The sequence below is a fragment of the Taeniopygia guttata genome, chromosome 3 (assembly GCF_048771995.1).
Source record: "Taeniopygia guttata chromosome 3, bTaeGut7.mat, whole genome shotgun sequence".
Lineage (NCBI taxonomy): Eukaryota > Metazoa > Chordata > Aves > Passeriformes > Estrildidae > Taeniopygia > Taeniopygia guttata.
The window spans coordinates 11822683-11849243 of NC_133027.1; the positions used below are offsets into that span (position 1 = coordinate 11822683).

Genomic DNA, 26561 nt, shown 5'->3' on the forward strand with positions numbered 1-26561 from the left:
CCTTTTTCTTCTAAGGCTAGTTCTGTTCTTAGTATCCAGAGTAATCTATTTTTTGTGTTAAAATGAGAGATTATCTACAGGGCTTTTTTTTCTTTTTTTTTTTTTTTTGGATTTCTCTGAAGCAGGAGGGAGGCACTGTAAGTTTTTTTTTTAAAAAAACCTAAATAGGTTATACTTAGGAATTTATTTTCTGCTGATTCAGATTGGCTTGCTGTGATAATTGTAATGAAAAGTCTTTTGCAATGTGCAATATTGATATGCAGTTAATGGTTTCCCTGTGCTAACAAAGCTGTGACTTTCTCAAAAAGCAAATTTGAACCACTTCTTTACAGATCCCTCAATTTATCCTTGATGACTGCTACAAGAACGGAACTCCCTGTCGTGTGTTTTGTACTCAGCCAAGACGTTTAGCAGCTGTTGCTGTGGCTGAAAGAGTGGCAGCAGAAAGAAGAGAGAAGATTGGCCAGACAATTGGTTACCAGATCCGGTTAGAAAGCAGGTACTAATGGTATTTCTAAGTGTCGGTTGATCTTGTGTTGGTCTTGTGAATCTTGTGTACATTGAAACTGCAGTATGTTTGGGTTGCAGCCTCACAGGTGGGATATGTTACTGCAGGTAAGGAATACGTAAGAGTGAAAAGGATGGCTTACTTCCTGTGTTTTGCAGTTTCATGTAGAAGGTTGTCTTACAGAACTGAATCTCAGGTATTTTCTGTTGATTTCTTCTGCGGCGTGTATGCATGGAAATCCTTGTCTGATTTTCAGATCAAGTCTACACTTTCTTCTTCCCCCCCCCCCCCCCCCCCCGCTTTTAACATGTGCGGATCCAAAAGGTCTGCAAGCTTTGAAGGTAGGTGTGAAAACCAGCATGCTGTAACAAATGTTATGTAGTGAGAGTTGATAGGAGCCATAAAAGGGAAAACAAAAAAATTGGAATGCGACTGATGAAGCTGAGCATTATTTACCAGTCTAGTCTGGACTAAATTTACTCTTCTTCAGCTTCTGTGTTTATAACATGAAGTGATGTAAAAGTAGAGATTTCAGTATCACTTGATGAATTTGTCTCTAAGCAGAGCATGAATGGATTGTTTGGGGTTTTTACATCTTTGCACCATGTAGCGAAGTGACATTTCAGGGAAGGGCCAGCAGTTGAGATATGAGTGACCAGAAGATGGCTAAAGGTTGTGCTGCCTGAGTGAACAAAGATAACACATAGCTGATGAAAATGAATGCACTTGAACAACGAAGCCACAATAAGAATTCAAATGTGTGCATGAAAGCTCACAAGGATATTGAGAGATTAGAAGAGCTAGTGAAGATGTGTCACAAATAAGCTGGATGATTAATATATGGAAGTACTATGCTGGCAGAAGAAGAGCAGAGTCAGGTGAAAATGGTAGAATTACTGGAAGCAGCGCAGAAAATCCAGCTTGAGAAAAATCAATACAATTACTCCAGAGAAACACTGAAAGGGGGCGATAACAATATTTTGAGACGTGGACAAAAAAAAATTTGAGTGGATATGTTTAGAGGTGTTTATAGTAACACAGAAATATAATTTTTAAGGTTTTCTTAACTGTCTTCCAGAGAAAAGCTGTAGAGTACAGTACAGAGGAACTTTTCAGCTCTTTTAGGATGGCAGTACCAGAGAGAGTAGTGACAATTTCTGTTTTTATTGGGACAGCTAACTGTGCCCCAGGTATAGAATTGTAAAAGTTCAGTATTTTCACCTCCTGAAAAACCAGAGGATCACGCAGATGACTTTGTGATTTAGTCAGCTGTAATGAATTGTGTCTTCAAGGCAAGGCTTTGGCAGCTGTGGGGAGGCTTCTGTGAGGAGGTGCCAGAAGCCTCTTCTGTGTGTGACAGAGCCGGTGCCAGCCAAGACAGACCTGCCTCTGGCCAAGGCTGAGCCCATCTGTGGTGGTGGTAGTGCCTCTGGGACAGTGGGGAATGGGGGAGGAAAACCTGCACAACAGAGGCAGCAGTTCAAGAAGAGCAGTGAAAGCATGTGAGAGAAGCAGATCTGCACACAGGAAGGTCAGTGCAGGAGGGGAGGAGATTCTCCAGGTGCCAGAGCAGCCCATGGTGAGGCAGCTGTGGCCCAGCAGGCCGTGGAGGTCCGTGGTGCAGCAGGGATCCTCCTGTGAAGGATTCTGTGTTGGAGCAGGTGGATGCTTGAAGGAGGCTGTGATCCTCTGGGAAGTCTCTGCTGAAACAGGCTCCTGGCAGAACCTGTGGCCCTGGGGAGGGAGCCACACAGAAGCAGGTTTGCTGTCAGGATTGTGACCCTGTGCGGTCCCACACTGGAGCAAGCTGTTCCTGAAGCACTGCACCCTGTGGAAAGGGACCTGTGCTGCAGCAGTTCCTGGAGAACTGCAGCCCATGGGAAGGACCCATATTGGAGAAGCTCGTGGAGGACCCATGTTCCCGTGGGAGAGACCCACGTTCTCCTTGTCTTTCTCTGGAGCCTGGGAGTCTTTTTGTTGTGTTTCCTCTCCCCTGCCCATGGAGAGGACAGATAGAGTGGCTTGCGTAGGCACCTGGCGTCCAGACAGGCTCATCCTACCACGTGTAGACAAATACAAAGGCTATATCCAAGCACAGGCTGAGGAATTGGAACCTAGTTTTCCACATGGAATTTTCTAGTAAATTGAATGACATGCAGAGTTTCTTCACAGTTCTCTTTTCCTTCTTATTTATTAAAAATTGAATCTTATTCTTTCAATTAATCCATTGTCCAGAGTTTTGGGGCGCAAGCACTACAAATTGTTAGGAAATGTCTGTGAAAAGGCATAGTTTAAAAACAAGTGGTGTGCATGAATCTTTTGAGGAGAGAACTGTAATTTCTCTTCTGGTCAGCAGCTGCTTTAATTTTTGATCCATGGACAGCTTTAAATGGTGCAACCCCCTAAGTTGTCTCTGTGATGTGATCCATAGGGTTTCTCCAAAGACACTGGTAACATTCTGCACTAATGACATGCTTCTTGGCACGCTGATGGCAGGAGACAGCACCCTCTCCACTGTGACCCATGTTATTGTGGTGAGCATCCTGTGGTCTTTCATGTGGGGTGGAGCAATATGTATTGCTTTGGAAAATGAGGTCCTCATTTGTTTTATTTAAATTTGCTGAGCACTTTAGGTGTTTTTGTTTGGTAGAATCTGAATCAACTTTAAAGACTTTCTGAGTCCTCAGAGTAGAATGCATGTCTTGTGCAGTTTGGTGTTTTTCTGTGTGTTTGTGTTTTTCCTGTAAAAATGTCTTATTTTCATGCCAATGATTAAGTGTGGAATCAGGAGGAGTGGAGAAGGACAGAAGTGTAAATTTTTCTGAACTTCCGTGGTCAGGAGAAAATCCTTAGGGAGGCTTACATTGATGTGGTTCAATGTGATTGTGTCAGAATTTCTCTTACCATTTGTTTTAGCAATACAGGTTTTCAGTCCATTTGTTTGCCCAGAGTTTTCAAGATAATGTGGAGTCTAATTGCTAGCAAATTATTCAGATTGTTAATTTGTGATTATGTCAATATTCCTATTGTGGAATTGAATAAGGGGAACTGGAATGTTTTTGGCAAGATTTAAGTACTGAAGATTAAAAGGTAAGTTTAGGTGCCTGCCTGTTTATCAAAGTTTAAAAAGCATGAGAATGATCTATACATTCTTGATGTCAGCCTACAAACTTTGTATTTTGAGTCCTTGTTTCCTTCATTCATAATATAGATCAAAACAGAAGAATGAAAAAGATGATTAATCAGTTATGTGCCTTAACTTACAGGCTTTGTGTGTGACTTGTCTAAGCAATTTGCCTGTTTTTCTGATTATGTGGTGTCATACATTTCTTTAAATGCTTATCAATGGTGAAGTGAGAATTTATTAAAACAAAATTTGTAGTTTGTGGTGTTTTCTTGAAATTTGGCCTCAAATACACAATCAGAGAGGTTTCAGATATTCACTTTAGCCTCTGAAGTTAAAGTGTTTATGGCTTCAGCATTGCAATGCACTCAGCGCTGATAAAAACTTTTTGAGGTGTTTTAGTTTCTTTATGGATAGTTTTTTAAAAAAACCCTATTAGTTAAACTAGACTCACACATTTTAAGGCCTCTGTAATGTGCCACCAAAACATGTATTTTTTTTTTAGAGAAGTTTGTTTTTGTCAGAAGTTGTGATCCTGAATCTGTGATGGTTTTTCATCTTTTTTTCCCCTTTTGTTACAGGATGAAGTACATGAGAGGGATAGGTTCAGCGACTTCTTGCTAATAAAACTGAGAGATGTGCTGCAAAACCAGAATAATTTAAAACTAATTCTCTCTAGTGCTGCTCTAGATGCAAATCTCTTCATTAGGTATTTTGGAAGCTGCCCAGTAATACATAGTAAGTCTTGATTTTAAGTCTGAGTATACCTGCCTTGAGACTCACAGATCTTACTAAACTGTAGCAAATTATTCTGAGTAAAGGCACATGATTAATACACTGAGAATTACAGGAATCCTTGTTCCTTCTGTATGCAGGTTTCTTGTTTCTTGACTATTTGCACCTCATTCAGAGTGAAGTGTTTTAGTCACTGGGAGTTCTGTAAATGCAGATACATCCTGCCCCCCTCCACTCTTAATTGAAGAAGTAGGAAGAGGTTATTGAAGTTCTGTCTTCATGCTGATACAGGACTTAGAAGCTACATGAGTGTGATATGTATCAATGCATTCCAGTAGGATCTTACTCTTCAGGCTTTGTGAAGGTTGTTACTGGTTACTGGACAGATAACTGTACCAGTTCAGTTCAGAAATACAGGCTTAGACAGATTTGGTTTCACATGAAAAAAGGATCACATGATTCTCTGATTTAAAGAAAATTAGTAGTTGTTCATCTAGGTAAATATTCAGAAAAGACATCCAGTTTCGCTTATTTTGTGTTCAGACTCAGTTACCTGCAGTTAGACTACATTCAAATGCAAAGAAAAGTTACCATTTTTTGCTGGTTTAATTTCATTTGACTGATCTTTAGTAAAGGCAAAATGTAAATGTGTGGGAGGTGGGGGGTTTTTGTGGGTTTGCAGTTTTTGCCCCACCCTCCTGGCTTGCAGGTTTTCTGCATGGGTGACCTCCTCTGGCATCTTGCAATCCTCTTACTTTTTCAACAGTAATGTCCAACTTTAATGTGTTTTGAAAAGTATCTTTCAAGAGAAATGCTTTATTTGACAATCAGGTAGACTCTCTGCATGTCAGCCTTTTAAAAAAAATCTCAACGGTTTTAGGAAATGGGATTGCTTACTGGTTTATTTTAGCAAATGTTTGTGAGGAGGAACCCTTTTTTTCCTTTCTTTTTTTGCAGATGGAAGTGCTTAGTTCTCTGTTTTGAATTTCTGCCCAGTTGAATAAGGTTTGCAGCTTGTTGGAGACAGGAATCTGGAAATTACACGTGATTTCATGTTCTCTGAATTTTTTTTGCAAGGGAGTGCCTCAGTTGTGATTGTTGTATGACTTTCCAGTTTACTCTTTTTGCAGCTTCCTGTTCTTTCAGATCGGTCAATTTGTGTTGGAAAATCTGATGGCAATCTCTCCCAATCTCTCCAGTTTACCACAGTGTTTGTGCTGGTTATGTAACAGGCCAATAGCAATTTAAAAGATGTTTTTTTTCCCTTTTTGTTAATTTAAGAATTAAAAGAAGCGGCTTTGTCTGTTAATGTGATATACAAGGTTTGAGTCTCCTTCAGCAATATGGCTGACAAAATCCTGACCACAGAAAACCACATTTTGTAGCTGTGGAGCGCTGTAGTACACAGAGTTTGTGATCAGTGTTGGAAGGCTTCCTCTGTCACAGCTTCTAAAAGTATGTGAATTGTGGATTGTTCTTTCTGAAGGAAAATCCTGAGTGTTCCTGAGTCAGGTTAAGGAACAAGAAATCAAAATGTAGAGATTTTAATCTTCATGCAAAAAGCATCCTGTAATGTCCACAGAGAATGTCTGGAAAATAGTCATGTTGAAAAAGAAATCAGGATAAATTACCAGAAGGTAAAGGCCACTGGGATGTCTCATCTGTCAAGAAGTATTCAGTAAAAAAAGCTCAGCTTTGCTGAATTAGTTGAGGATATGGAAATAAGGCTGCCTTCTTACATGTTTCTCATGAAAAGAAAGTAGTTCAGTATAAAGATGTACTGTCTCTGTGTGGAACCTTGCAAAAAGCTGTATTAATTGCTTATTAATTAATTACATTTTTAATCCAGATGGCAGACTTACATGGCAGGTTCTTGTTTGTAACCCTAAACAAACACGGCTGTTTTCTTCTTTTCATTTAAAAAAATTGTAGTTAATAACTGTCAATCTTATGAACATCTCCTGCTATAACACTTCATAAAATTGAAGAGGTTGAGGAGAAACAAGGTGGCATTTGACTTTGGAAATATTTTGTTTTGTACAGTTTTGAGAAAAATAAACTCCAGTGAAGGTAGTTTTTTAAAAGAATTAATTCTGTAAGTGAAGCTAGTGAATATAGAATCTTTTATGGATTTTTTCTATTTTAGTCCAAGGGAGACCTTTTCAAGTTAAAGAGATGTTTCTGGAGGACATTTTACGAAGCACTGGGTATGCAAACAAAGAGATGGTGAAGTACAAAGAAAAGAAGCAGCAAGGTCAGTGGATTTGTTAATTGTAAGGGTTGGCAGTAAGAATCATTGATTGAACAAACAGTTAACAGGATTATTTTCTGTTAAAATTCCAGAGTCAGGAGATTAAATGAGATGTGATTAGATGACAGCGTCTTTAAGCTCTCAATATTTACATTTTTGAAATAGTTTATGCAATTAAAGAAAAAAAATCACTTTGATTCAGTGGTTGCATTCTTTTTTCATTCAGTTGATAAATGTCATCTTTTTTCTAATTGTTATGCTGTAGAGCTATATATAACTGGGGGCTCTGCCCACATAAGTACTAAAGAAGCATAGGATGCTCTGTACCTTTGGGTGCAAATTAAAGTGCAGCTATTAAAGCAGGCATGATTTTGTACATCTTGCACTAAATTCCCTTCAGTAACATTTTTCACTGCTTTCTTCAGGCATGGATGTATTTTTTTAAGTGTTAACACTCTTGAGCTAAACATCATTGGGTTTAAGTTGATTAAGTAGATACTGCTCAGAAGTTTTCTTGGCAACTGAAAGTAATGATCCCAGTGATTATTTAAAGAAAAATTTTTTAAAAATGCAAACCCCAAAGCTATAACATACAGTCCTAACTGGATATTGATCACAGTGCTCACCTCTGATCACTGGGGTCAGAAAAGTTCAGTTAGGACCCTGGTGTTTTCTAAGGTTTCTTCCACTTGTGTAGAAAAGTAAGTTGTTACATGCAGGGACTGCATCACTCGTCTTCAGAATTCCATTTGTGGAAAAAGATCTGGTCTGAGATTGTGTGGAAGGTGATTACTTAAGGAAGATACTTTGAATGCAGTAGTTTGGAATAACGGAGGTTTTGGGGGCTTAAACACCAAAGTGTTGGGTTTTACCTTGTTTTTATAGCCCTTGTTTGCAGTGGCGCCCTTTGGGTACCCTTAAATATGTCATTTATGTTGGACTGGTAGTAGCATTCTAGACTAAATAAAAGAGGTTGAATAGGTAAAACTTGGTAAAACCTGCTGTAACTAACTTTTTTAGTAGAAAACAATGGATAAGAAATATGACTCTAAAACTTTCTTGGGGAATACTTTGCATTCTAGAAGAGAAACAGAAGAACACTCTTGCTGAGTGGTGTTCAGCTCTAGATAACACTAACAAAGGGACATCTCGGAGACAAAAATCAGTTCCAAGGACAAATGAGGAGTACAAATGGTTGGATGATGGTGGTGACACAGTATTTAATTAACTGGTAAGTTTTTTCTTTTGTCGGAAGAGATGTTTATATTTGTGTTGTATTCTAGCCATTTAAAATCTGTTTTCTACAGTTCTGTTGAGTCTTTCAGGATATTAACGTATTTTAAAGATTACTTGATTAGGATGAACTGCTCTAGCTGAAGTGTGCTCTTCAGATAGGGTGGTTGCACACAGCTTTTCCTCAGATCAAATGGCTTGACTGCCATTGTGTTCGTACTTGCATATGACAAAATCAGTGCATTAACTGATACCTGAGTTAGGTATATCTACACTGATATATTTGGGTTTCTGTTGCTGCTGGGAAAAATAACCATTCCAATTCTTTGTGGGTAATGTATAAGAATAAAGACAACTCTTGGAAGAGATTAAGCTTTCAATATTGTTTTTTATCTTCAGACTGAAAAAGATGTGAATTGCCTTGAATCGTGGATAGTAAAAGAAATGGATTCCTGTCTTTCTGACATCTGGTTGCATAAAGATATTGATTTGTTTGCTCAGCTGTTAAATCTTATTTTAACTGAAAATGTCAGTGGTAAGTTTCATGTGTTATTACATAAAAAAAAGCAACCTCAAATTTACTTAGATTTTTATGGCTACTTTTATCTCCAGTTTCAAATGGTGTTACCTTTGCATTCTGATGCCGACTGAAAAAATGGTAGGGCTAGCAGAAATAATGGGTTGTTTAGTTAGTTGTTGTTTTGAAGTATTGACAGAAGTGTGTTTCTAAAACAGTGTAGAATTCATATGAACTAACTTCAGAGATAAAGTGAGGAAACAAATTCTCTTTGGGCTGGAATTTGAAAGCAATATTTGTACTATATTTAGATGAAAAAATAACATTTCTCTTGGTTTTGCTGGATTTTTTTTTCTTTTACTTCTCAGTTGATTATAGGCACAGTGAAACTGGTGCAACTGCTCTGATGATTTCTTCAGGGAGAGGCTTTTTGAGTCAAGTAGAACAGTTGATCAGCATGGGAGCAAGTATCCACTGCAAATCATCTAATGGCTGGTAAAAACAGAGAAACCAAAACATAGATTTATGTGTCAATATAGGAGAGAGAAAGAAAATTGTTTAACATCTAAATTAATTTGCTAACTTATCACACTGCTGTAAGAACTATAGATTTTGACAGCCTCAACAATTTCTAACTCCTGATAATCACATTGTTTTCTGTAAATTCTAAATTGAATTCTTAATTACATGGTCTTGATTATGAGCTATAAACTTTGTTTCAGTAGGTCTTATTTAAGATACTGGTTAGCAGAACAACTGTAATCTACTGAATTGGACCAAAATATTTGGCAATTCCTATTTTCATGGAGTTACCCATATCAGAAGATCTTTCTGTTATGTTTCTAAATATATTGTAGCATGTAAAAATATTTGTGAATCTGTAGAAACTCAGGTTTTGTGGTCATGGATTATGTCTTCATATAAACAGGGAAGTACAGTAAATAATTGTTGTATGGAATGATAAGAATTAGGATTCCAGGGGTCTGATATTTGGTACTAACATTTGAAAAAACTTGGGAAGGAATGCAGTTTAAAGATAAAACAGTGAACTGCATCGTGAGGAGGACAGCTTCTGAAAGACATGAAATAGCCAAATGTTATGCCTGGGGTGTGACCTTTTGAGATGACTTCAAGGATACTGCAAACAGGCAGGTCTGATCTCTGCACCTTGTTGTGGACTTTTTAAAGGAATGGCACTTTCTTCCTCCTCACTTCCTTGTGCATGTTTGCTCCTGTGTAAAACGGACATTCTTTTGTGGTAAAGAACTGTAGTCACCTAAAAGTCAGACAGCTGTTAACACCTATTCATGCACTTTCAAATGGGAAGTTGCAGATCCAGCAATAACAGTACGGATGTCAGTACAGAAATGGGTACAAAAGTCTGGTGTCAATTGCCTCTCCTGATGCGCTCTTCATATTCATCTTTTGAAGGGAAAAGTCTAATAAAAATACTTGTGCAACTATTTCAGGATGGCTGTGGACTGGGCTAGGCACTTTGGACAGACGGAGGTTGTTCATCTGTTGGAATCCTACAGGTCAGTTGTAACTGTTTTGCAGAATCAGTTGTATATGATATACAAACGGTTGTGATGGGAAATTTGAGGTTTCTGTTCTTTTAATCAGAACAGGTTTTAGCTTTTCATGGTCTAAAATCTGGACTTAATGGCAAGACCTCTTTTTACGAATAGGAATATTTCAAAAAATAAACAGCAAAAACGTTTGTACTTAGTATCATATTGTTTATGTTTGCACAACTTGCTAATTCTATACTTTTCACATGCTTACTTTGGAAACAAATCTGTCATGTGTTTTTATTTATCCTTTTTATATGCAATAGGCATATTAAAGAAAATTTACAGAAGTAATGTGTACACTAGGCCATTCAAGAATGATTTTCTGATTAACTTACAGTTATCGTACTTGAGGTAGTGTTTTGTAAAGCTTATCTCTACTATAATTTCTCTTAGTGTAGTTTCTGCTAGTGGGAAATTTTTGGAGAACACGTATCTCTTAAATATTTTTACTTGAACAGATAAACGAGAAGTATCTTTATACTTTCCTTTGCTTATGGTTGTGTTTCAATGAAGTTGAAGAAAACTAAAGTTAACACTAATAAATAAAGTGGCATCCTTTACTGGGTTAACATTGAAATCAGTAAACAGTAATAGTATGGTGATTCCCTTCTGCTACACTTAAACATCAGAATTCAAGACCAATAGTCATATTGGTCTTGAACTAAGTTTGAGTGGATGGCTCAATGCAAACCCGAAGGGGCAGCCTTGATTCTGGTGTATTTTCCTGTTACAGCGCTTCATTCGGATTTGGAAACATGGATGAAAGTTCCCTGGTCCAAAAAAGTGCTAGTGACCTTAGTGCAGAGGACAGAGAGCTACTGACAGCTTATCATCACAGTTTTGATGATGAAAAAGTGGATCTGGATCTGATAATGCACTTACTTCACAGCATCTGTCATAGTTCAGATGCAGGTAGGTAAATACCTAACCAGTGGTTGTGGATTTGGCTTCTGATGAATCATGCTCTTTTTTCAGCAATCCACAAACGTTAAAACCTTCTGAGTGCTATTCGATATGTATTTGAATTTTCTGTTTAACTTTGCAAACCCACTTCCTTTTTTAGGAGCAATTTTAATATTTCTTCCTGGGTATGATGAGATAGTGAGCCTGAGAGACCGCATTGTTTTCGATGATAAGAGATTCACTGATAATGCTCACAGGTAAAACCTTTAGTTGCTGTGGCTTTTCATTGCTCCTTTTAAGGATCCTTAAAATGTTCCTTTTGTCTTGCATTAGATACCAAGTTTTCATGCTTCATTCAAGTATGCAGACTTTGTACCAGAAGAAAGTGCTTGAAAGTCCACCTTTTGGCATTCGCAAAATTGCAAGTATTAGAGGACTTTTTCCAATGCCACAATGACCTATTTTGCCATTGCTTTTACAGTTATTACAGTTTTGGTGGTTTGGGTTTTTTTCTTTGCAGATTCTTTCTACTAATATTGCAGAAACCAGCATAACAGTCAGTGATGTGGTGTTTGTCATTGACTCAGGCAAGGTGAAAGAGGTAGGACTGCCATAAATTTTCCTAGTGTGATTCTAAAACACACAGTGCATAAATTTTGGAGAACTTTTTTTTTTATTCTTATTTATGACTTTACAGTAAAGTAAAAAAAAGTTTTTACTAGCTGAGAGCTAGTGCCTGTCAGGCAACAGTCCTTGCTGAAAAGTTTCAACATGCATTTGTTTTAAGACAAATACTGTAAGCTATCTGTCTAAAAAACCTTTAAAATCTTGAATTTCAAAAATTGTGGAGCATTAAGATACTAGAAAGGAGATACCCTCATTAATTCACTCAAAATTGAGAAGGTACCTTTGTGTCAGAAGCTGCTGTATATATTACTATTTCATACTTTTTAGAAAACTTCTGTTGGTAATCTAAATAACTAGTAACTTGTATTTCATGTACCCTATTGAGTTTTCAGTTTGCATTCCTTTCTTTGTTTTTCTAGAAGTCTTTTGATGCACTGAGTCGTGTTACAATGGTAAAAATGGGGTGGATTTCAAAAGCCAGTGCTATCCAGAGAAAAGGCAGGTAATAAATGCCTCATAGTGGTTTCCATTTTGCAGATATCCACAGTCCTTTATGTTTAGAATAAAGCACACAACAGAATAGCTGTTTCTGGCCTAGTCCAGTGTTGTGTTGCATAGTGGCCAACACTCATTCTCTGCAGGTGAGTAGGCGTCAGCATGTATTTCCTTGGAATAATCTCCCAAGTTGTAGAAAAGTGACGCTCAGGCATTTCCCAAAGGTCTGGGTTGTTTTCCCCCCATTAATTTGTTCTCCTTCCTCTTTCTCCCATGTAGCACCAGCAGTCACAATGTCCAGTGGGGTGTTTTCACATCATGTCTGTCGGCAGAGGACTGCCTATTTCACTTTCTCCAAGCTATCCATGACTTAACAGGCCATGATTATATTCTTCCCAGCACTGTGGGTGAGGGCTCAGAAGTTTATGTAGCAACAAATGCCTGTTTAATCAATCATATTGGCATTAAGCTGCACATATGCACATAGATGTATATGACTGAGAGAATTTGCTGTCTCTCATTCACTCACAAGTTACTTCATCTTTATTCTACCTTTTACTCCAAGCATCACTTCTGTTTAGGGGATGTGAGGGGAAACAATAAAGTTTGCAACTGGTTCCTCACAACAAAGGATGATTGAGATTTGAACTGGTCTTAGGTTAGCAAAAAACCCACAGCACTTTACATTAGATAAGCCTTGTTTTTCTTTCCTCCAGATTTCTCAGTGTTGGGTTAAAATTACAGTAAAAAATTGCCACACTCTCAAAAATACTTCATGATTAGAAAACTCTCACTTTGTGTGTGACTTAACAACACTTTCTTCATAGTACTGCCTCTTCTTTCCATTCTGAGTTTCTGTGTCTGTTTGTTGGCTTTTGGTTTTGTTTTTAGAAAGAAATCCTCATTTTCACAACCTTCCATATTTTATTTTCAAGGGCTGGGCGCTGTCAGCCTGGAGTCTGCTTTCGTCTCTTCAGCAGGCTCCGATTTCAGAATATGTTGGAATTTCAATCTCCAGAACTTCTAAGAATGCCGCTTCAGGTGCATGTTCAGTTAGAAACTATAACTTTAAAAAATACAATGCCCTCAAACCATACTATTAATTGCAACAAATCATGTGTTTGGCGGCTGCTTCCAAATCTTGGTAATCTTTTTTTGTTCTGCCTTTTACCTTGCAGGAGATCTGTTTGTACACAAAAATTCTGGCTCCAATTAATTGTCCAATTGTAGACTTTCTTATGAAAGTGCCTGATCCTCCGCCTGCTGTAACTGTGAGAAATGCTGTGCATATGCTTAAGGTCAGAAAAGGAATAGGTTTAGATTGTAATTGTGTTTGATCCCAAATTTGTGGTGTAGCAGTTTACTGACTTCAGTTTGTACTGAAGCTGTTTTTAATTACTTAAGGATGTTTTGAAGTTTTGTTTATTGTCTGTTTTCATTTTGTGTGTAGGGATGTGTTTTTCCATGTCAAGGGAAGAGAGTGCTTCAAAGTCTTGTCTCAGTTAATAGTTTGACTTGCTTCTGTAGTGTTTGGAAACAAGTCTAGTTAATGTCCATTATTCACATCCTTTCTGCTTTCACTGTAAATTGATTTTGTCCACTGTACCCATCCCCCTCTCCTTTATTTGTTTGTTTGTTTGTTTATGAACAGACCATAGATGCCATGGACCCTTGGGAAGATCTCACTGAGCTTGGTTATCACCTCACTGAATTACCTGTAGAGCCACACCTCGGTAAAATGGTGTTGTATGCTGTAGTTCTGAAGTGCCTGGATCCTGTTCTGACCATTGCCTGTGCTCTTGCCTGCCAAGACCCTTTTGTGCTGCCCACGCTGGCCTCCCAAAAGCGTGCAGCCGTGCTGTGCAGGAAGCGTTTTGCTGCCGGAACGTTCAGTGACCACATGGCCCTGCTCAGGGCTTTCCAGGTAGTCTTTCATTTCAGAGAGTACTAATCACAGCACATTCAAGCAAAATGCAGATGCACCAGTTGGATGTAGAGTGGCGGCGGACTGTGATTAAGTGCTCAGAGAAGACTTTCTTTTTGCCTAGTGCCTTTCCTGTGTAAGGCATTACTTGGCAGTCTGGCTGGTCCACAGAAGAGGGAACCGTTTTTGTAGTATGTTTTGTTTCAAACATTATAAAATTTTGAATGTTCCAACAATGTGCCTCTTTGCATCCTACTACACTGAACTTTGAATCATGATCTTAATGTAATGATCTTTATTTATTGTTTTAACTTGACATAATCATCACTGTAGTGAACATATAAAGAGAATCTAATTGTTGAACAGAAAAAATAATCTGGTTTGATACATTAACTTTTAGAGTGGCTTTTGCATTCATTTTATTGACATAAATGTAATATTTTAAAAAAATGCAGTTTTTAGTTTAAGCCATTCAAATTAATAGGCAAATGTAAAAACATTTTCAGGCATGGCAGAAGGCACGCAGTGACGGCTGGGAGAGAGCCTTCTGTGAAAAGCACTTCCTATCCCAAGCCACAATGGAAACCATTGCAGGAATGAGAACACAGGTGCTTGGCCAGCTTAGAGCCTCAGGTAGAGAAGTTGGAAACAATTTTAACATTGTTTTAAAGTCAAGCATATAGAAATTGTAACAAAAATCGTGTCCACTGGTGTAATTTTCCTTAATTTGAAATACACCTTCATGCACACATTCATGCAGGGTATGGTGCAGATGAGGAATTGTGGCTGATCTAACTGAAAGCACCCTCATCTCCACATGCCACTGCATTTCATGTTTTAATGAATTATTCCCATAGGAAATGTCTTTATATTGTACAAAATAGTGGTATTCTGTGTTAGTATGAAACCCCTTATCAGGAAGGATTTCAGTGTAATGGTTTCTTCTTGGTGCTGTTAAGGTTGGCAGTGGTGAAAAATGCAACAAAGAAGTCATTTATTTCACCTTTAGTTTCTGACTCCTTTTGAGAACCAAACACAAGCTAACATGGCACTGTTTTGTCTCTTTCATTTGTCAGGTTTTGTGAGAGCCAGAGGAGGAGCTGATATTAGAGATGTTAATACTAACTCTGAGAACTGGGCTGTAATTAAAGGTGCCTTAGTGGCCGGGATGTATCCCAATCTTGTGCATGTAGACAGAGACAGCCTGGTGTTGACGGAATCAAAGGAGACGAAAGTGCGATTTCATCCTACCTCTGTTCTTGGTCAGTCTCAGTATAAAAAGGTAAAGACACTTTGAATTCATAGTTCAAAAAAAAGGGCACTAAAATCTGTCACGTGTTTTAGAAACGTCTTTTCCTATTTGTCAGTACTTTAAAAGCAGTATAGGCATTTAACACTACAGCTTTAGAAAATACCGTTCTACCCAGCTGATAGAATTGGAGTTGATTCATTTTTCCATCATTTCAATTAGTCTTTTCTCTAGATGGAACAAGGCAAAATGACAAAAAAACTGCCCTGCTATAAAATTGTTTTAAAGATATAATGATCCCTATTCTTAAAAGCAAGTTTTTCTCTGAAACTTTTATTTAACATTTCTTTTTAAAGCAAAATATTTTGTTTTATCATGGTAGGATAATTTATGAATCTGGTTGAATTCTCTCACGCTTTTTTATGTGCATGTATATTTTTATATGTATATAATTGTATGTGTATTTAGTTCTCAAAATACAGAATCATAGAATGGTTTGGGTTGTAAGGGACCTTAAAGCTTATCTCATTCCAACCCCTGCCACGGGCAGGGACACCTTCCACTAGTCCAGGTTGCTCAGAGCCCCACCCAGCCTGGCCTTGAGCACTGCCAGGTTGAGGCATCCATAGTGTCTCTGGATAAAATGAGAAATACGTTCAAATTTACATTAATTACAGGTAGAGGGTATAATAGCCTGGTTTTACCTGCTCTTGCACAGATTGCCCCAGCAAATGGACAAGCTGCAGCCATCCAGGCTCTCCCTACAGACTGGCTTATATATGATGAAATGACGAGAGCTCACAAGACAGCAAACATCAGGTGCTGCTCTGTTGTGACACCTGTCACGGTGGCCCTCTTCTGTGGACCAGCCAGACTGCCAAGTAATGCCTTGCAGGCATCTTCATCCTTTCGAGGTACACTGGAGTCTGGATTTGGGATGTTTCCGTTGCTATACATCAGCGTGTGACATGGAAAACTTATTTTTCAGTAATATTTAATACATGTATTGGCTGATTCTGAAAATAGCGCTGTTATAATTCCTGCAGCTATTCAGGAAGAGTTTGTTGGTTCTGTAATAAATCTCTCCATTTTGGGATTCCTTACATATTCAAGTCCATAAATTACACAGTTGTAGGGTCTCAGAAACTGTAGTATAGTTTGTAAGGAAAGAATACAGCCACAGTGTCTAATGAGAACTGTAGTACTGGTACTGAGAAGTGTAGTATGCATGTTCTTTTTCTACAGACTACTTTATTTGATACATTGAACCAGATTATTCAAACAGAATAATTTAGAAACAATCAATATGGCAAACACGTCATGTTGCTTCTAGCTAACACATACATTTTCAAGACATGTTCTACTGATAATTTTTAATTTCAGTTAACTGTACTATTAACTGTGAGTAATAGAGAATATATAGAAATTTCCTTCTTTTTTTCTGATTTACATTGAGTCCTCTTGGAATGGAAGCAAAAATAACTGCTTCTAGTTGTCATAGTTTGAATCAAACTAAAAGTCCAACTTATTTCTAGAGCTTTCCTGTCTTGCTTTTAAACTGTGAACCTTAGAGTAGTGCTCATGTTGATTGAATTGCACTTAAGAAAAATAAAGAATCCTAATTAATAGCTATATGTATAGATTTTTTTTTTTTCTTACTAGCTCTTTAGATCTGCTGTTTTACTAGGAAATAGAGGCATGTGTGATTTTGCAAACAGCTTTAGGCAAAAGTTGTATAGTGGCCTGTGGATACTGGTGAAGGTACATGAGTTGGGTCACATCATATCAATACAGGTTTTTACACAGTAGGACCTTCAGCAGGTCTGGCTTGATTGCTGCTATCTGGAGCAAAGACTTTGCAGTGTATTTGCAGAAAAGAAGAGGTAGTTTTACAAATGTTTACATTTAAAGTCAGTTTTAGAAGGAAAAACATTGTTGCTAGTAATACCGTAGTATGCGGGTTTTTGTGTAGAAATAATAGTAGAAAAAATATGGAAATGCTAATGCACCTCTTGTCTTTAATTCAGGGAGAGGGGTATCTAATGATAGCAGCGACAGTGAGATGGAGGACAAGACATCTGCTGATCTGGCACTGCTGAAGCTGGATGAAGGGCTCCATCTCAAACTGGACCCTGAAGTAAGTAAGAAATTACTCCTGGGTTTGCTTCATGTAGAGGAATTGTAAAAAGATGTGAAAAGGTTTTTGTAACATTTGAGTAGCCAAGAATTTTCTCCAAGAATGTCATGGTCTATTTCGGTCTCTCAAACTAGGTACTCTGTGATTTAACCTTTACTTCACAAGCTCATCAATAATTAAACGGCTTCAATCCCCTTTGGCACAGAGTTGTCTGTCGCCTGAATCCGTGTATTCAACATCCAAGTTGCAGTGTTTCATCACCTATCACCCGTACCTTTCTATTCTTTTACTTGTCAGCAAAAAGAAAGAGAATAATTAGTCACCTAAGTCAACATTGAGAGTGCTCATCCCTCTTCCCCCATATTGATGTGGGTGTCCTGTCTCTCACAAAAGGGACCAGGAAAGCCTCAGCAATCTAGATGCTGTTGGGTCTGTTTCAAAAACTTTCTGGGCAGTATGATGTTTTATATCTGAGCTTGGCAGTTTTGTCCCTTTCCACACGTCAGCAGATTCTGAAGAGACTGGCAGACAAAAGATAATGGCTGCAAGGGACAGCAAGCTGCAGGTGACAGTGACTGCATAAGGGCCCTTCTGCTCCTTCTGGCCTCCTGTCCTGCCTGCATGGTGCTCCATCAGGCCATAGCACGAGCTGGGATAGCCAAAATCTGAACAGGAGCTGAGAGAACAGTCACATTGGCATATTGTGTTCTTCTTTCTTTGAGAGGATAACCAAAATCGGATCAAAAAAGGAGCACTTGAAGCTGAAGTTGCTGAAAGAAAGTTGCTGTCAGATTTTGGAAGGATAAATTTCAAAACCTCTTTGAAATAGAAGTCTTTATGTCATTGAGGAGCTGTGGCTGTGGTAGGAGGCAGTTTATGGGTCATGAAACACACAACTTTACCAACTCTAATAATAATACTCTCTCTCCTAGACATGTCCAGAAGAGTGATTTTTTTTAATTTATTGTAATGGAAGCATTTCTGGTAGCAGAATTAGACAATAGTCTTCTGAATTTAGTCATCACATTTGACCAGGTGTCTATGTAAGAAAAATATCACTTAGAGCTCTTTTCCATCAACTATGACTGAAGAGTGCATGAGTAGAGACTGATTTGAGAGGAAGGGCATAAAGCATGAAAGGATTGGGTTTTCTTGAAAGATAAGAAGGAAAAAAAAAGGTCTGTGGAATTACAATACAAAGCTAAGTTTATTACCGAGCTAAATGAAATGTTTCCAAAATTACCTTGCACCCAAGGAAAAGAAAGCAAATTAACATCTTAATTTAAATATGGATTATTCCCCTTCCCCAAGACCTTAGTCTTGCCTTTAATTGTGGGCCCCGTTTATATTAGAATGCCAGGTGCTGCCTGATATGGAAAAGACAGGGTTCTCTTACCTGTGTGATCTAATTTTCATCAGTATTTAACAGAATTGGAATTTATTGCAGGCTGCTGGTATGCTGCTGCAACTCAGGCAGAAGTGGCACAGCTTGTTTCTGCGTCGCATGCGAGCTCCTTCTAAGCTGTGGTCTGAGGTTGATGAAACAACTGTAAGAGCAATTACAGCTGTTCTGAGTGCTGAAGAACAGTCTGCAGGTCTACAGCAGCCTTCAGGAATTGGCCAGAGACCAAGGCCTGTGACTTGTGAAGAACTTCCTTTGGCATCTACATGGATGTCAAGCAACAGCAGAAACAGCTCAACAGAAACAGAATTGTCTGACTTCTCTCATGCTGAAAAGTAAGATGCTGAGGTCTTCTGCTCACTGGAGGTTGCAATTTATGTATACAAGTATCACTTAAGTTTCTGCTAGTAATAGGAGGTGGAAACAGCGGAAGTACAGTTTGAAGGTGTTATACTGTTGTATGCTACATTGTAGTCCCAAAGAGAAGTATTTCATACCTGGGGCTGCTGTTGGAGAGAGCAGTCAGGAATATTGTCCATGAATTGTGATGTTTGAGAAGTAGCAGAAGAAGTTTAACAGTAGCATTAAAAAGCAATGAATGGTCAGTATGAGTTTTTAGTTAGGCTTTAATAGATTTTGTAGTTGCTGTAATACATGTGGTCATGCAGTAGGCTGGCAGGTCGATGTAAATTTTCAGTGACTGCTTGTGAAACTCAAAGTATGTCCTTTGTAGGGTTTCAGTGAAATCTACTTCTCCTGCACTCCACCAGCCAAAGAAGTACAAAGAAAAAGACATTTTGCTCTCCAGACAATTCTCAGATGACAGATCCGCTCAGTCCTCAGTGAAGCCTGCAGACAGCAGTAGCTATTCCAACGCCTGTGCTACTCCTTCTTCTCCAGTGTCGGGAAAGGTAGAGTTCTCTAACATATCACCCCGCTCTTCCAGAGTAATAGAATTTCTTGCTGATATCATTCTGCAGTTAGGTATTTTACTGATAAATTAGGAACCTAACGTAGCTTTTCATTTGTAACACTGCATAATACTTCCTTCTGGAACTTAAAAATCTAGACTAAATATCCTTGTTTCACTAGTTTAATACAGCAAAAATAATTTGTAGACTGGGGAGGTGAAGCTATCCAAAGTAGAAAAAATGAGATTTTAAAAAAACCCCAAACTTCTTCTAATAAACATGTATTAGTTTTTTTCAACTAAATGAGTATATTATATACACACTTCTGAAGTTTTTGGATTCTGCCTTTCTCGGCTTCCATAATAGATTTTCAATATCAATACTGATTCTGTCTTATCTGCCTTACTATGACTGATTTTTGTGATGGTTATTTGAACAAAGTACACATTTTTAATGAGATTACTGTGACAGTTGTCACATATACTTGAATAGTAGACTGCAGTAACACTAAGGAGATCATTGAGAGGAAACTTCATGGACTCATTGGAGGATGTAGTAATTCCTCTTGAATCTTTCAGCTTTTAAATTAAGACAGCGTAAAAGGAAGAAAACATGTTTCCTGAATATAGAAATGCGAGTAGTGTGCTGTAGGCTACACTCTAGGATGCTTAATTTTGGTGTCATCTCAAGGTCTGTCAGACTTTAACCAATTCTAATTAGTCACTAGACTTTTTAATCCTATTCTGCTCTACTTGTTTCTTGCCCCTCATGGATGAATTACTGTGGAAGGGGCTAACAGCAGGCCTGTTAGCTAAAGGAGCGAAAAGAAGCTGAGAGGCAAGAAGAAGCTGTTAAAGAGCTCTCTCCAAGGCTGCTACCAAGGAGACTGAGAGAAGAGAAGAACTGAAGAAAGATAAGGAGAGCACTGCAGACGGACAAAGTATTTTTAGAAAGTTAACTAAAGTCACTGTTACTGCTCACCAGTGGTGTTATGTTGATTTTTTTGTGGCCAGTAGTTGGGGTAGAAGAAGTATAAACAATTAGAAAGTTTATAAAAGGTCAGCCATGTTCGATAATAAAGAATTGCCATCTGAGACCGCTTGTGGTCTGTGCTTTGTGTCGCGACCGCCTCGGCATACAGTGTATATACCAGTGACAGCTGGTGCCCACCGTGTGGAGCAACAGCCTGAACAGCGTGGTCAGTCTGGAGCCACGCGGGGTCCCAGCAACTGGCAGCCGTGACCCACTGGGGAGCAGCGGGGGAGGCGGCGCTGGTGCGGCTGAGAGTGGCGTGTGGAAGCCACAGGGAGGTCCAGACTTGATTTTCTCCTATCAAGACACCTGGAAGCAGGTGAGGCACCAACTAGTAATAATGGGAAATAAATCTAAAGAGGAAGAGACTGTTTTGGCTACATGGAAAGCTTTGTTAAGATATAAGGGAATTAATACTTCAGACTATGCCCTTCGTAGTATATTGCTGTGGGCTAGATCATAGGATTTTGCCACTGATCCTGACACAGCATTTAGTGTTAAAACTTGGAAAAAAGTCAGGGACAGGCTGTAGGAAGTCATCTGAGCAGGAGATAAAACTTGTCAATCTAGTTGTTACTTGGAGATCGCTTTTTGAGGCATTAAAGGAATGGAAAACAGCGGGAACAAGCAGAGTACAACGTGGATGAAGATTTGGGGTTGATAAAGGAGTCTGATGGGAGGGATGAGTCAGATGGGGCCTTTGATGGGGAACTTGTTGAATACATCCTTGAAGAAGGTGCAGGTGCCCATGGAAGTTACCAGGCAGGCTACCAAAGCTTCCAGGAAAGTTGCCAGAGCTTCTGGGCTGGATGCTGAAGCTTTTGGGAAAGCTGCTAAGGTTTCCGGGCAGACTGCCAAAGTACCTCCTTATCAGACTCCTAAGCCTCTTTATCTCACACCTGCACAGCAGCTTGCAGCGGTCCCCGTATACACTACACCACTGCGCCAGTTAGCTGAAATGTCTTTAGCAGAGAGACAAACCCAGCTGTCTGCCCCCTGCTCCCCTCTGACACTGTTGAGGCAGGATGGGAATGAATAGACTTTGTTCAGAAGGCTGAGACTATAACTCTGATTTATTTCAAAATACATCGCTCTTTTATACAGAGCTTCGTGCAGACCAACTCTATTGGTCCTGAAGTGAAAACCTCTCACTCTATTGGTGTGCAGTGAATGACATACAGTAGGAGAACCCAATTATAAACAATGTGAACTACAAGAGAGATAAAGAACCTATTTACATTCTTTCTCAACACTTTCTCAAGCTTCTACCTGGTTAGAAACTTCATGTTTTCTCTTTGACTGAATCTAAGACCTACACCCCTCCACTCTAGCCCAGCCATTTGCCCCCCCCGCCCCCTTCTGAGCTGCATGAACAGTTTGCAAGGTCGTATCTTCCATTGCTGGACAGTGACAGCAAATCAAGTGAAGAGTCACCCGCAGTAACGCCTGAGTTGGGGCAGGGAACTGTTGACAGTTCACCTTCTAATAGATCTAGCCCTGCTGCCCCACGGACTTTGCCTCTGTGTCAAGTAACTGTGCTCCCATGAGAGCCTCAGAAGTTTTGGGAATTTGTTAGGAAGAAAGCAGCTGAAGAAAAAAAGGGGGACATAATAGAAAGATTAGGTGCCCCAAAAAGTACCTCAGGAGCAGAGTGTTAACGCAAATGTTGCCTGTATACTGTATATATTCGATAGCCAATAAAAATAAAAGGTACGTATGAAATAAAAGGTATGTATGAAAGATGCATTGAATCAGTTATATATCACTAATACTTTCTGAAAGACTAAATGTGGTCTGCATTAATTCTGAAGTTCATCAGCTGCCTACATTTTTCAATTCTTAAAATGTAAAATTGTACTGCTTTCAAAAGTAAGAACCTTCCTTAAACTGCTAAGTAAAAAGTTGTTTGCAACATATTACTTCAAACAAGAAGTGTTTCTCAAATATTTTACAAAACTTAGTGAAACTATTCTCTTCTTGCAAAATTTCACATTTCTGTACAGACCCAAGCCAATTGTGCTTAAGCAATCATAATTACTCGCACTATTACTGTGTTCTTCTACACTACAAAGTACATATTATTTAATGTCAGTAACTTCATTTTATAAGCTAAATTAAAAGTTTAAGACTTTCCATTAGGAATCAAAGTGTATCTGACAGTATTTCAGAGATTAAAATGTGTGAAAATACCACAAATACATGAAATTGCATTCCTATACAGCATGTAAACATAGTAAAATATCATGATCATGACAGTTACATTTTTCCACTCTAATCTTTTTCTGAAGATTTGCATGTGTACCAGGTAACTGGGCTGGGCTTGGTGTATCCCTGGAGGGCCCCAGGAGCTCTGCTCCCAGTCAGCTGAATGTTGCCACAAGGGTACCAGCCCTGGGTAGGAGCCAGTACAGGGCCCCTCCTGCAGGAGAAGGGATCAGGCCCTGCTTGGTAACTTTCATTTTGGCCACTTTTGTGAACAGGTAAGAAAGGTCAAAATGAAACCTCTCCCAGCTATTTGCCTCTCCTTTATCTTTTTAGGTGCCAGAACTCTGTGTCACACATGGCCTGGGTGTGTGCTGAGCAATGCAGCCCCCACAAAGCCTTTGGTTTCCCACAAGTTGCCATGCCTTGTTCCCAGGTGTGCCCAGCTCTGGCAGGAGAAAGAGCCTGCAGCGCCGTGCCCTGCCCAGCCGGGGCTCTCTGGCACAGAGCAGCAGCAGCGCCAGCACCTCTCAATCCGCTCTTTCCTTATCTTCTCCTGGGACACAGAAGCCTCTGGAAATCAGCACCACCAGTCGTGTTCCCAGCTCGGAGCAGCTCCTGCTGGCAGACAGATCCTGCCAGTTTGACCGCTTCTGGAGGGGCAGAGGTGCAGACTAACATGAACAGGAGTCCTGGGAATGTCCAATAAATATGCAAAAATGTGGGAGTATTTGTTAGGAATTATTACAGCTGTTAAACCAATACTGCCTTCTCTCCTGGCTCTGTGAATGCCTTGGGCCCTTCTCTGACCCCAGCAGTTACCCCTATCTGCGTTCCCTGATTGCTGTCACTTGCATCTCAAAGCAGGGTTTTGTGGACTCCAAGTTCCAGCTTTCAGGCTGGAGCATCACCATGTTGTTCCTCATGAGTGACTGTCCCGTCTTCATGTCACTGTGCTTGGAGCAACTACATTTGCTAAGAAGTAGGGCATAGAAAATCAGAGAATAAAAATGGCTTGGAAACTCTTTGGTGGGAACTGGATACTAGAGTTTTCAGTTCCTTTCTTTTGAAGAAATAGGTTCATTTTCTGAATGGAGGATGAAGCGTGTTTAGCAGGGCTTTGAGGAGTGGTTTTTGCGCTTAAAACCGATTCCTGATCTCCGATCTAAAAGAAAACATGGTCACCCTCTGAAAAGTTAAATCTTGGAGATGATGACATTAATGAGTAGGAAAAGTGATGCTTATAATTTCAAAGATGTTGATTGCCCCAAGCATCTAGTCAAGCATTTCTTGTCAACTGTCCTGCTGTTCAGTCTCGTGCCCACAGAGGATTCGCATTAGGACAACGTGCAGCTTCCCAGATTCCATAGTCTGAGTTTGGCCGGCTGCTCTCTCCACTGCACTTTGTGGGCTCATGCACTGGTGCTGGGGGTTGATGCTGGCTAAACATACGTGCACCCACAAAAAAAAAAAAAAAATCGCTCGCTCCTGGGCTCGGCCGCAGCTGCTGGCGGCGCTGGGATGAGCCCCGGCAGCACGGCCCGGCGGCCCTGCTGGGAAAGAGCCCCCGACCCGCCGGGAAGGGGCCCTGCTGCCCCGCAGCACCCCTCGGAGGGCAGAGAGAAAGCCAGCTTCTTTTCCTCTCTTTTTTCCTCTGTTAAAAGTGTTGTCCTAGAGGCGGCACCAGCTTTTCTAATTGGCTTAGCAGCGCGCCTGCTCTCAGAGGCACTCAGTGGTTGCTTTTGCCTGGCACAGGGAAAGCTTATGGCAGAAATGCCTCACTTTCCCGGCTGGCTTCTTTCCTCCTCTCCAAAAATTGACCCATGCAAAACCAACAAAACTGTCCACTGGTGCTCCTGGGGCTGGGGAACCTGGAGGCTTAGAGAATACTTGAAAAACTCGTGTGGGGCCCTTCAAAAACCTCATGTGGCTTCATATCCAGACACACAGCTAAAGCCCAGATATTTCTCCATTCTTTTTCTTTTTAACTGAGAAAGGAAGTCACAGGTGATGGGGTCTCTATTCCACATCTATTGGAATAGATAGCTATATCTTTTAAATGCTGCAGGACTTAAGATTGTCAAATCAGCACTTCTCTGAGTATTCATTTTGCAAAACTCAGTTCTGGATAATAGTTGTAGACTAAAACAATACCATTCCTCTGTATAAATTAAATCCTATATTAAGGAAATGAGCAACCTAAGAGCTATGTGCAAAAGAAACTAACATGCATTGTTGAAATTAAATATGTTACTGTTACTCCTGCTCTCTGAAATACCTTTGAAATAAATTTAACAAGACCCTTAGAACATATTTGTGGGTGTACAAGTCAAGTTTCAGAAAAATTAAATCCTATCAATGAAAATTCTGTAAAGCAATGAAAAACTAATGTCCTTGTGTGTCTCAAGCTGCGTTAAGGGAAATATAGGTTGGATATTAGGAAAAAGGTTTTTACAGAAAGGGTGATAAAGTTCTGGAATGGTCTGCCCAGAAAGGTGGTGGAGTCACCATCCCTGGATGTTTAAAAAAAGACTGGATGTAACACTCAGTGCTCTGGTTGAGGTGTTAGGGCATGGGTTGGACTCAATGATCTTGAAGGTCTCTTCCAACCTAGTCATTCTGTGAATTCTGTGAATTCTGTGCATTTTTCTTATAACCTTGGGATTTTACTCCTTAAAAATTGATAAGTTTCTATATCAGTCTATTTGCAAAGTAACTGTTTAACCCAAGAAATTTGGATACATTTCCCCTTTGGTTACAAATAAAGCATTTGCACCTTCAAGGCATATCCAGGGATGCACAGGTGACACTGCACTCATTGTCTCAAACAAGGTGAGTGCAAACAAAGAAATTCCTGTAATTACCTTCCCATGCATAATTTTTAACCTTTCTGTAATCTCAAATGACCTCAGTTCTGTGATTATTGCATCTGCACACTTAGCTGCAAAAACCCAACATTAAAAGCCATGGTCATATTTTGGTTCCAAAATAAGAAAACATGCAAATTAGTATTTCAGTAATAGCACTGGCAGACCTTTTAGGTTTATTCCAATTCCTGCTATATTCAGAAACCTGCTATTGACTTCAACAGAGTTGGCATGGATGCTTAACCATGAATAAATACAGAAGGTAGAAATCAAGAAATAGAAAAAAGAAATCAAGCTATGCAGTAATAAATGGCAAAAAAGAAGAGATAGTAGAATCAAGACCCCTAAATGACAGATGGTCAGCACCAGCTTACGAATTATATGCAGTATTAAAAGCTTTACAGAAATTAGAAAGAAAAAAGAGAATGATCTTCACAGATTCAAAATATGCATTCAGGGTAGTACACACTTTCAGAAAGATTGAGGAAGAAAGAAGATTGCTCAATACTCAGGGACAAAGACTAGTGCATGAAGAAATAATCAGGCAAATCTTAAAAGCCATCAGGGTGCCAGAGGCAATTACCATAGTCCACGTGAAAGGACACCAAACAAGAATACAGCTCAAGACCCAAAGGAACAATTTAGCAGATAAAGAAGCCAAAAGCACAGCTTTACTAAAAGTAAGTAACCCAGAGATTGGGGAGGAGGATGTCCAGAAATATCCCCCACACCCTTCCCCAAAAGCAATTGAAAGATGCAAATAAAAAAAAGAGGCCGACTAGAAAGAAGTAAGTAGAAATTGCCAGACAGGAGAGAGCTGTTATCTAAAAACTATACCAGAAAAATCCTGGGGAGATTACACCAACAGAC

At 39.4% G+C, this 26561-nt stretch overlaps 1 protein-coding gene and 1 long non-coding RNA gene across 2 annotated transcripts; both read left to right on the forward strand.

The window, feature by feature from the left end:
• The first annotated feature begins 370 nt into the window (after positions 1–370).
• LOC140683634 (uncharacterized) lies at positions 371–5622 on the forward strand. The gene is made up of 3 exons (XR_012054830.1): positions 371–499; positions 2940–3042; positions 4214–5622. It is a non-coding gene; the product is annotated as an uncharacterized lncRNA (long non-coding RNA).
• Positions 5623–8148: 2526 nt separating this feature from the next.
• LOC140683633 (3'-5' RNA helicase YTHDC2-like) lies at positions 8149–20684 on the forward strand. The gene is made up of 16 exons (XM_072926336.1): positions 8149–9903; positions 10676–10854; positions 11006–11102; positions 11179–11266; positions 11366–11446; positions 11892–11974; positions 12903–13008; positions 13146–13265; positions 13619–13891; positions 14398–14524; positions 14968–15173; positions 15859–16054; positions 17168–17277; positions 18725–19014; positions 19413–19590; positions 20380–20684. Exons 1-16 carry the CDS (start codon positions 9839–9841, stop codon positions 20422–20424), a joined length of 2244 nt encoding a protein of 747 aa, XP_072782437.1. The 5' UTR covers positions 8149–9838; the 3' UTR covers positions 20425–20684.
• The last annotated feature ends 5877 nt before the right edge of the window (positions 20685–26561 follow it).

Bases quoted from the DNA above. Each gene is read 5' to 3' on its own strand.
- LOC140683633 (XM_072926336.1), top strand. From the start codon at position 9,839: ATGGCTGTGGACTGGGCTAGGCACTTTGGACAGACGGAGGTTGTTCAT. The intron at 11,975-12,902 runs GTAATAAATGCC...TTTATTTTCAAG, and splicing joins GCTATCCAGAGAAAAGGCAG to GGCTGGGCGCTGTCAGCCTG. The intron at 15,174-15,858 runs GTAAAGACACTT...GCTCTTGCACAG, and splicing joins GTCAGTCTCAGTATAAAAAG to ATTGCCCCAGCAAATGGACA.